General features: G+C 35.7%; 1 protein-coding gene across 3 annotated transcripts; it reads left to right on the top strand.

The window, feature by feature from the left end:
• Positions 1 to 837: 837 nt before the first annotated feature.
• On the top strand, positions 838 to 9,752 carry LOC144449920 (uncharacterized). Of its 3 annotated transcripts, none has more exons than XM_078140470.1 (5): positions 838 to 957; positions 3,277 to 3,493; positions 5,614 to 5,720; positions 6,834 to 6,966; positions 7,505 to 9,752. In XM_078140470.1, exons 2-5 carry the CDS (start codon positions 3,369 to 3,371, stop codon positions 8,400 to 8,402), a joined length of 1,263 nt encoding a protein of 420 aa, XP_077996596.1. In that variant the 5' UTR covers positions 838 to 957; positions 3,277 to 3,368; the 3' UTR covers positions 8,403 to 9,752. The 3 variants fall into 3 exon arrangements, with proteins under 3 accessions (XP_077996596.1, XP_077996595.1, XP_077996594.1); XM_078140469.1 differs by lacking the exon at positions 838 to 957 and adding an exon at positions 972 to 1,839; XM_078140468.1 differs by lacking the exon at positions 838 to 957 and having other exon boundaries at positions 2,976 to 3,493.
• The last annotated feature ends 1,800 nt before the right edge of the window (positions 9,753 to 11,552 follow it).

Raw genomic sequence — 11,552 nt, 5'->3', positions numbered from 1 at the left:
GTTTACTTTGTGTACAAACTTTTACTGTAGATTTTAATGCATGTAAAATACGATTTGTATAAATAAATTGTAATTAGCCACATACCGTGTATATGTGTGTATGTATGTGTGTATGTACGTACGTATGTATGTATGTATGTATGTATGTATGTATGTATGTATGTATGTATGTATGTATATATGTATGTATGTATGTATGTATGTATGTATGTATGTATGTATGTATATATGTATGTATGTATGTATGTATGTATGTATGTATGTATGTATGTATGTATGTATGTATGTATGCGGTGGTTTTGATTTGCCGAATTATAATATGAAAATATCGCGTTTGTTTGTTTTTTATTTTAATTTGTGTGTTTGTTTCAGGTTAGAACCCTGTAATTGCAAACCATTTGAACGCCAACGCTAAATAGTCTGGAGTGTACAATAGATAAAAGTCTAAATGGTAATCTATACACAGAAAAACGCCTTAGGTATCAACGTATTATCGAGGTAACCATGGTGACGAGAGAACTACATACGCGACATATTAATTCTCAACACCCTGCATGAAGTTTCTTAGTCGCTTTATCACTGCCGGATTCCTGGAAAAACTTCAATCCATCATATCACGCTATAGTTACGGGTACAGACGCCCTCACAGGCGTAAACTGTATAAACGAAAGGAGGAACGTATCGTTACGACTTGCTAGTATAATCCACTTCCGGTCACAATATTCACTTTTGACAGGCAGGAAAGGAAAATGACGTCATCATACACCGGTCATTCAGTTCGCATGCATACCCATATAAGGAGTGTGTGTGAACTACTGACCCCAAGTGAGTAGAACCAAAACTGTGTACCTTTGCGCTCAACAAGTTGACCACACATCGCTCACAAGTGATTGAGGGGCTCGAAATCATTCGAGTACAACAGGTCACTCCAACACCAAGTCAAGTAGTTTGAACGCGGTAAGTTGACTCAGATATTTATAGTATTACACGTAAAAGGTCAACCGCATGTACAGTTGATAGCGACGCCCGTAAAGTTCGATCGTTCAATTTTCTGTCACGATAATGTAAAGGCCGGTATCAGCCCACATCTCAACAACCAACGGAATAGTTGTAAAAACAGTCGCTGTACTGTAGATGAGAACTAATACGATTTGAATATTCAACATAAAATTAATAACCCTGTTGATGGAAGGTCAAAATACATCCATAAACAAAGGTGATACAAACAAAACTACTATACTATACATGTTATCCATTTGTTAGCATGGTTAGTGACCATGTAATGAAGGCTGATGACGTCATTGTATCGTTATAGAAAAGTACTGTATCCAAAATGTTCACAATGTAAAATATTAATCTACCTCACCCAACTACCCAGGGCATACCACCAAACAAGATAGACCATTTGGAGTATTTCGCCCACTAAAATTAAAATGCCTGTGTTGTCTGAATCTCATAAACTCTTTATATCCAGAGATAAGAAAATCCAGTTTCGATTCGAGTATGTATATACGAAACCCAAACTTCAATAATTATTTAAATTATAGTTCCCTTCGTTCGCAAAGTGTATGACGTCATTTGCTCGAATACGCAGCCTATATAAGGAAGCGCGCGTTTACTCCTGGTAATACGCGTGTCACGTGACACAGTCCGTTTCAAGTTACCGTTCACTGGCTCGATTTAATGTAGAAACCAATACGAAACTGCACATACTACACGTCCTCCACAGTTCCTTGCTACAGTTTTACTGTCAAGAATAAAATGAACTAACATGTCATCATGCAGACATCGAATGTAGACATCACAACATTGGCACGCGCATGTCTGCGTCCAGTTACAGTATGTATATGGTTTATTTCATTATAGACAAAATTTAGCAAGAAATTGTAAACTTGCTAACTTTAATAAGGTATGAAATATGCAGGTTCCTATTCGTTTATGCATGGCTGTATCAAAACAGAGCCCGTGAACGGTAAATTGAAACGGACTGTATCTGTGCTTCTGCCACTCTACTGAAACTCAGTGAGGGAATTAATTTTCACATTAAATCACGACATTGCAAAGTTGATACACCTGAAGACGCTTTTATTAACATAGCATTGGTCTGTCGTAAACATTTTATTTGCCATTTTACCAACACTGTACTTATATTTAGAACACATAGACTTATTTTTAGACAGAACACAGGAATTTCCAACGGAACGCCAGGGTCGTGATTCAGCAAATATACTTCTGCATGGCTTAGATACGAAATGTAGAATTTGATATTATGTTATGTATTTCTCATCTTCCATGTTTATATGGTGTGTGTGTAATCCGTTTATTTATTTATTGTATGTATGTATGTATGTATGTATGTATGTATGTATGTATGTATGTATGTATGTATGTATGTATGTATGTATGTATGTATGTATGTATGTATGTGTGTGTGTATGTATGTATGTATGTATGTATGTATGTATATACGCACGTACGTACGTATGTATGAATGTATGTATGTATGTATGTATGTATGTATGTATGTATGTATGTATGTATGTGTGTATGTATGTATGTATGTATGTATGTATGTACGTATATGTACGTATGTATGTACGAACATATGGACGCACGCACGCACGCACTCACACGCGCGCGCGTGCGAGCGTGCCTACGTACGTACGTGTGTATGTATGTATGTACATCCTGATACCAACGACTTTTTGAACATTCACGTTATGTATTAGTGTTTTCAGTCAGCTAGTCATCTTTTTGTTTGCTTATTTGTTTGTTTGTTTGTTTGTTTGTTTGTTTGTTTGTTTGTTTGTTTGTTTTGTTTTTGTTTGTTCTTCATTATTTGCTTAACTTTTCTTATTTATTAATCGTTAAGAAATGTAACACCACCGTCTCCCCCTCTTTGCACTTCCTTATACATGTCAAATTAATTCACATTCACTGTATAATGATTTTGTTAACGAAGGTCTTCTTCAAATACAAACTTGTATGGTAAACGTGCTTCCTATAAGTCAACGAACATATCGAAGAACTGTTCCTGATATGACATTGATTCTAATCCCAGAAGTAATATAGTTTGTTATGAAACCTATAAAATCAAATATTTAGTTTCAATACGTACTTAGATACAAAACTAATTATAATATTTTGTCACGAACTTCGTCAAAATATAATAGCTGGTTCCCCAAAATCGATATTATTACCCGACTTGGATGTGCCTAGCAGGGGTGATATATTTGGAGAAGTTGCTACGTGGTTCATATTTTGCTCATCTTTCAGAGAATGTGACACAGGCATGCATATACAGCTGTAGTGTAGTTATACGGTATCAAAGTCTACGTAACTGCAGAACGGTGACTGAAAGATTGTTCATGATGCTGTACTCCAGTGCTGTGATCATCCTGGCAAACGTTCTAACATTTTTAACTCTATCGGTCACTGGTAACCATGGTAACTCAACTATTGACAACTGTAATCTAATAACCTCTCAACAGATGTGAGTATACCATTTTGTGTATTCTATACCGTACTGTACATTCTAATAAGCCAAAGCACATTTCTTCCGCTCGTTGCTGTGCGTCACGGAGTGTGCCGTAAAAGGTTCATGTTGTTTTGCGAGGATATCGAATCATAGCAGGATGTCAATTTGTTTGACGATCCTTAATATACAGAGAATGGTTTCCATGGAAACTGTTGTATTCAGTAAAAATTCTAACCTATACTGATCATAATGCACAATTACTTCGGGATTAAAAGACAGCTTGTAAAGTATAGTGTTCTAAGTAAGTAGGGGCGTGTTTACTCGGATATTGTTTCTTCATTTCCCCTTGTGTTGGTCAGTACGTTACGTCTGTGCTAGACTTGTACAACGGACCTGTATTCCGAGGTGCCAGCCATACTTCAGATCATGCCGAGAAGGCAAACATTACAAAAATATGTAACACATTGTTGATTGTGACGAATCTCTATAAACAGGTTGAAAACTCGTCCCTATAGACATATACACCCACGGGAAATGCTCCGTGGACTGCCCTCGGAAATTTCAACTGTTACTCGTTTGGCGAACAACTTAACCGAAACTAGTCGAGGATATGTATAATTTAACAAAATGGTTGTCGGTGGCCGAGGGGTCAAACCGCTTGCCACTGCGGTCGAGGTTCGAACCCGATTCAGGGTTTGATTAAAATTACCACACTATAATAAGTAAGAAGAGTGTCGTTCAGTTTAACTCTACCGAACAACGCAGATTTTTCCCCGGGTACTTTGGGGTTTCCTCCTGCACTAACACTAACCCTTTCTCCTGTTACTTGTGTTATTCGGATAAACGAAAAACGTTGCTTGAGATGTAAAAACCGTTATGGCGCCTAATTGAAACTCTATAGCCTTTCTAGTGTTGTAGTACTTAGACACGTACGGCGTCGGGAAACTTCGGACTTCCCCGTAATCGCGGTATACACACGTAGATACAGAATTTGACTCGCTTGTTTCCAATACGAAAATTTTCATTCATTTCAAAATATTTTTCCACTAATTCATATCATTTCAAGTTAAAATATTAACTGTTGAGATTACCTAGTGATAATTTTTAAGTTAAGCCCATGAACAAATCGCGAAAAATTATTAAAATGGCACACGTTAAGTTTTAAGCTATTTATTTGACTGGCATGAAATGACTTACGGTACATAATTAAACTATAGTATATTGTTAACGCCGATATCATGATGTATGCATTCTGTAGCATAATAGTTATTTCCTTGTTATTTTGTAATACATATCCATTCTCGCAAGCTAGAGCATTTTTTCCCGGCTGACGCAACGAAAAATAATACTTTCCGCGTTTGCTGATAACACTCGCCGTAGAGGGCGGTGATGTATGACGATGTACGTATCATAAATTACGTCATCCTGTTATTTGTGTATGAGGTTAAAGGTCTACCAATATGGCAAGGGATGGTTAGCTGTACCTCAGTAAAACGAATACAACATATGTATGTGAATATAAAATAATTACATCCCACAACGTATAACACAGCCTATGTCCCTTTAATAGCAATTTTGTCTGAAGCGCCATGACTTCCTTATCAGTACGACCCCAGATAACATGCTTTGGCGGTGTGACGTACGACTTATTATGCAAACAAATCAACCCCGGGGATTTCCCATTTCATTATAATTTAGCATGACCCCAGATTTCCCAATGCAGGACACAATAGTTTATGAGTTTGACCTCGGCCCTATTACGAGCATTTATTCACGACGTAGTCTCGTCTTCTGAATGAGGCTACGACTTCAATTAGTGGGACTATGAGAAGTGCGCCCGCTGACGACAGGGACTTGTCCCAACTGCACAAATCTACACCACCCACAAATATTTAACAAAAAATGTTGCTATTTTATGATTTTATATATAGGATAATAATTCTCTATATTTTTATGTCAACAATGGGGTTATAATAAATGTTATTTGAATTCAAAGAAAATTGTTCCAAAACAAAATTCATATTTTTTTAAATTTTATACGGACTAATTACTAGAGTATATACTTTCAACGTGCACAATTGTTTTACTACACTACTGGTCAAATTAATTAATTCTATACTATTTACTCATTTCAGGTGTTCGTCATGTGACTGTGAATTTTGTTACCAAAATAATACAACCGGAAATTGTGAGTGTGGAATGAATGCAAGCGATATCTTTAACACGACTGTACAATGTGGAGGTAAGTAATTGATAATATAATCTGACAAATTAACAAACATATACACACACACATACATACATACATACATACATACACACACACACACACACACACACACACATACATACACACACACACACACACATACATACATACATACATACATACATACATACATACATACATGCATACATACATACATACACACATACATACATACATACATACACACACACACACACACATACATACATACATACATACATACATACATACATACATACATACATACATACATACACACACATGCATACATACATACATACATACATACATATATACATACATACATACACACACACATACATACATACATACATACATACATACATACATACATACACACACACACACACACATACATACATACATACATACATACATGCATGCATACATACATACATACACACATACATACATACATACATACACACACACACACATACATACATACATACATACATACATACATACATACATACATACATACATACATACATACATACATACATACACACACACGCATACATACATACATACATACATACATACATACATACATACATACATACATACATACATACACACACACACATACATACATACATACATACATACATACATACATACATACATACACACACACATACATACATACATACATACATGCATACATACATACATACATACATACATACATACATACATACATACACACACATGCATGCATACATACATACATACATACATACATACATACATACATACATACATACATACATACATACATACACACACACACACACGTACGTACGTACGTACGTACGTACAGACAGACAGACAGACAGACAGACAGACAGACAGACAGACAGACAGACAGACAGACAGACAGACAGACAGAAAAAATTCTTTCTTTCTTTCTTTGACTTTAGGAGTAATGATACCATCTTTCATGATATGTTTGATATGCATGTTATACGGTGAATTGATCGGGGAAGGTGATTGTCTTTTAATTTGCATGGCTATTCGGATTTTGTTTTTAGAATATACTTTCTTGTTCTTATTCGACAGATAATGGCGATCTCTCGAATCAGAACTCTGTCACCGTCGGTCTAGTGACAACGGCGTTAATTGTGGTGGTAGCTGCAACAGTTCTTTTGACTCTCTACTTCCGAAGGAAATATAAGAAACGACGTGACAACAAGTATGTATTTTTTTATTTCATCACGTGACAATGTGTAACGGGGTTCCTTGGACATTATTCAGTAAAGCTGTTCTAGCTAGAACTTAACTATATATATTTTGAAACTGTTTAGTTAGATGTAGACTTTCTCATAACATCATACACCATGTATAGTATTGAGTCACTTGTAGGTAAATGTATTTGTGTAGCTGTTTTTAGTGTTTATTGGGACTGTTATGTAATGTCCAAATATGGTATATTCCTGTCCAAATATGGTATATTAATTTCCAAATATGGTATATTTATGTCCAAATATGGTATATTCATGTCCAAATTTGGTATATTTATCAGCTCAGGATGCTACTTATACACTGTTTACGTCACTATGACAATTGGGGTTCACTGATTGGACGAACAACTTTTTGTGCTGGTTGAGAAACTTTGACCAGACGTAGTTTAGTTAGAAACCACGTTGGCATTTAGACTAGAAATTTATCGTTACCCAACTTGTTATCGATTACGTCACACCACAATTATTTTGTTTTATTTCTGTTGTCAGGGAGACGCATGCAGGCGATACTAGGAAACGATCTGCGGTCAACCATGCAGACAGTGTTCACCGTGACATGGTTGATATTAGAGGACACCAGGCATACAGCTACGCTACCGTTTTGTCGATCGAAGGTAGTCAAGATGCACCCGGACGTCGACAATCTGGCGACGCTGCCCGAAATATTCATACTTATGCCGTGATCAACAAACCACGACAAATGCATGAATACACGGTAGTGGAGCCGATGGTCCAAGAAAATGACCACGATTCGTTTGCTGACTACAGCCTCCTTCGTGCCCCGAAGGGGGTGTCTCCAAAATGGTCGTCTCAGAAGTCAGAAATCGATTCGCGCGGACAACGAAATGTTGGTGACGTCAGAAATCCCACCCGAGCAAATATCAATGGCGCCACAGACCAAACTGACTATTCGGTAATTGATCGGTCAGGCAGACGTTACAGAGATGATAACAAAGAACAAACAAACGTTTACGAAGACCTTCAACCAATCATAACCAATAAAACTGGTGAGCCATCAAGTGTTCCCGCCAAAAAAAATAATACAAGTACTGACGACAATATATACAATGAAGTTGACCGATCTGGGAAAAAATACAGACCACAAAATGAAGAACAGGAAAATCTTGTGCAATATTCGGCTCTCGGCGAACAACACAAAAGCGGTCAATATAACGATATTGACTTTAAAGGAAATATAAAACCAACCAACAAACCTCCAAAGAGACAAATCCCAAGTGATGCAAGTTACATGGGAGTTGCGGAAGTGACGTCACCCAAAACACCGACCGCGGAAGCCGAATATAGTCTATTGGACCATGGTTTGAATGTGAATCAAAATACAAGAGAAAAGAGGCCACGGCTCGGAGATGAATATCAGCACCTGTAGAGTTTCCGAAATATCAATGGCGCCGCCAACGACTACGTTCTATGAATATCAGCACCTGTAGAGTTTACATCGACTACACTGGAAATAATAAGGGCCTAACCACAAAAAACATTCTTTTGAGAAAAAAAATACTTTAAGCAATAATCCCTTATAACCTAAATTCCAATTCATATTTTGGGGTTTTTTTTTAAAATAATTTTTTGCATTATCTGTCTTCACTCAGAAAACTTTGGTGAGGTGAGAGAAGAAACAGCAAACTATCGGAAATTGTCGTCAGAAAATGACAGAAACAAACATTTTTTTTACTAGGCCCTTTTTGACTCTGTGCTAACTTGACAAAAATGTAATTTATATTTGTACCTCTAGAGTTATCTTTCAGAATAAACATTGACCTATTTCAGAGATCGGACAACACAATGACAACTCTTACGTGTAAGGCAAAATGTTCTGTGGTTCCGATAACGCTCAATTTTAGAATAGGTTGTTTTTATACATTTTTTGTTCTTATATGAGTGTCTAGTTCAGGTAGATATGTTTTCTGATGTTTTCCATATAGTCTCTGTGTTATTGGTTTCTTCTCATCAGATGTACAGCCATTACTGGTTGGAAGAACAATTTTATATTCTCTTTTCAAGTTGATGTTAGTTTTCGTATCCACTATTTCTTGCGAGACTTCACAATTTTCGCGATTTTGTTATTTTTTTTCTACAATACGTAAAACACAGTTTAGTGTCGGCGTGAAAAACTAGGTGGGGTCGGGTAACCGGAACCAAACAATCTTTTTATTAGGTCTAAGTGAAAAATTTACGCCATTTTGTCACAAAACTCTTCAATAGGAAATAAATGCCATGATTTCAAATAGAGCATTGCCACTTTTTTGTACACGGTCTAAGTTCATGTACAACTGACGAAAAAATACCGGTGCATTTGCTTGAATGAAGTTAGCTATGAGATGACGCTACCCAAAGACAAATTATACAAAAGAACCCCAAAAGAACAAGAAAACTGATACAAAAACAACAGTGGGTGATTTTGATATAGGTTAACTCGACACTTTTTTAAATACCTGTGGAAGTTAGTAATGCTCTAAAATAAATATTCAGTCAATAATAAGTTATGATCGATGGTATAACGTGTAAGAGGTTAATAAACAGGGTTATATGGTATCCAGGGACACTTTGATAAGGTAACAGCACTGATTCTAATGCATGCATGTGCTTGAACCTTGCCCTATTCCCGAATGCCACAAGCAAGCAAAAGTACCGGTGTTTTTTCGCGAGTTGTATTTGTTTTAATATTTAATCAAGTGATTTAAAGAGACGTGGCCTACAAATCCCAATATTGCAATCCGAGAAAAGCCTTTTTATTTGAATAAGTATTTAATTACGTCATGTATTTACTCATTAAGTAATAGAGATTCAATACTCTAACATTTCTCAAATAAGTGATATAGCTATGGCTTTAATATTTCATAGAATCGTGTATTCAAAAAAATATAGACGAATTTAGAAACGATGGAAAAGCTTTCCATTTCATACTAATATTTAGTCAAGAATAGAAATTAATGATTTCGTGACAACACAGATATTGCTGAGAAAATTATCTTCTTTTGTTTACATTTATTAATTAGCAATGCATGACTTTATTTCCAGGAACACCAAGTCAGAAATACTAATAATCGAAGATGTGACCTTTTCCTATAGATATGGAAATTTGTGTTTTTTGTTAAATATATCGTATATCTGGCAATACTTGTTTCTTTGTTTTGATTCGGAGTGAGTGAGTGGGTGAGTGAGTGAGTGAGTGAGTGAGTGAGTGGGTGGGTGGGTGAGTGAATGAGTGAGTGAGTGTCTGTCTGGTTAGCTGTGCCTCTATGTATGTATGTATGTATGTATGTATGTATGTATGTATGTATGTGTGTATGTATGTATGTATGTATGTATGTATGTATGTATGTATGTATGTATGTATGTGTGTGTATGTATGTATGTGTGTGTGTATGTATGTATGTATGTATGTATGTGTGCGTGTGTATGTATGTATGTATGTATGTATGTATGTATGTACATGTATGTATGTATGTATGTATGTATGTATGTATGTATGTATGTATGTATGTATGTATGTATGTATCATACTGGATCATGCACCTTGTTTAAGATACTAGTTTATTTTCTGGCTGTGTGCATATTTGTTTACAAATGTATACTTTATTGATTATAATTGGCGTTCACTGATCATCCGACTTGTTCCTTGAACATAGCTCTCAGAAACTAAGAAACCTCACAAACAAGCGCACACACATACACACACACACACACGCGCACGCACGCACGCACGCACACACACACACACACACACACACAAATGCAACAATAATAAAATCAGACACTGGCTTACAAACTTGCAAGAAGTTGGCAACCAACTTTTCTTTACTTTCGATTCTCTGTGGAATTAAACGTTCACGATTTTCCAAGTTCGCCTGCGAGCATTTGTCTTTGTAAGACAAGAACCTGTAAGGAATACAGTAACAACTCCTGCAAAATTGTAATTTCATAAACCAGAAATATTATCATTTTTTTAGTTTGCTGTTTCACAAGAAACAAAAGCGTGTTGATAGCTAAAATGTTTTGCATGTTTCCTGAAAGAATCTCGATCTCCTGCAAATGAAAGAATTAAGAATATTTACATTTTAATTGACACACAGAGGAATAAGACCCGTATAGAAGTTCATGTTTTGTATAACATACTAGTGCCATAATGTATTCCTTATTTCCTTTTTATAAAATAAAATAAAATAAAATAAAACAAAAATGAATAAATAAAATAAAAAATAAATAAATAAAAAAATTAAATAAAAAATTTGAAAAAAAGAAAGAGAAATAATACACTATTGCTGATTGGGTACTGTGAGTATCATCTATAGGAAAAGCTAGACAAAAATTGCATTTAGATTGCCACTACTGTACTGATATGTTGTATATCATTTCCATGGTAACGAAAATGAATATAAGATATCTGAAAATAATAAAGGCGATAATGGTACTTAACATAGCTACTGATAAACATCTTTTTAGACTGTCAAAATTTTAAGACAATAGTGATTTTTCAATTCTCAACGGGTACTGTCTTTTCTGCAAAAAATTACTA

The sequence above is a fragment of the Glandiceps talaboti genome, chromosome 19 (genome assembly GCF_964340395.1).
Source record: "Glandiceps talaboti chromosome 19, keGlaTala1.1, whole genome shotgun sequence".
Lineage (NCBI taxonomy): Eukaryota > Metazoa > Hemichordata > Enteropneusta > Spengelidae > Glandiceps > Glandiceps talaboti.
Note: the sequence above shows the minus strand (reverse complement) of the source record. Positions and strands in the feature narration are given on the sequence as shown.

Excerpts from the sequence above, each read along its gene's own strand:
- LOC144449920 (XM_078140468.1), top strand. The coding sequence starts at position 3,210 with ATGTGCCTAGCAGGGGTGATATATTTGGAGAAGTTGCTACGTGGTTCA. Across the intron at positions 3,494-5,613 it reads CTAATAACCTCTCAACAGAT|GTGTTCGTCATGTGACTGTG; the intron begins GTGAGTATACCA and ends TACTCATTTCAG. Across the intron at positions 6,967-7,504 it reads AAGAAACGACGTGACAACAA|GGAGACGCATGCAGGCGATA; the intron begins GTATGTATTTTT and ends TTCTGTTGTCAG.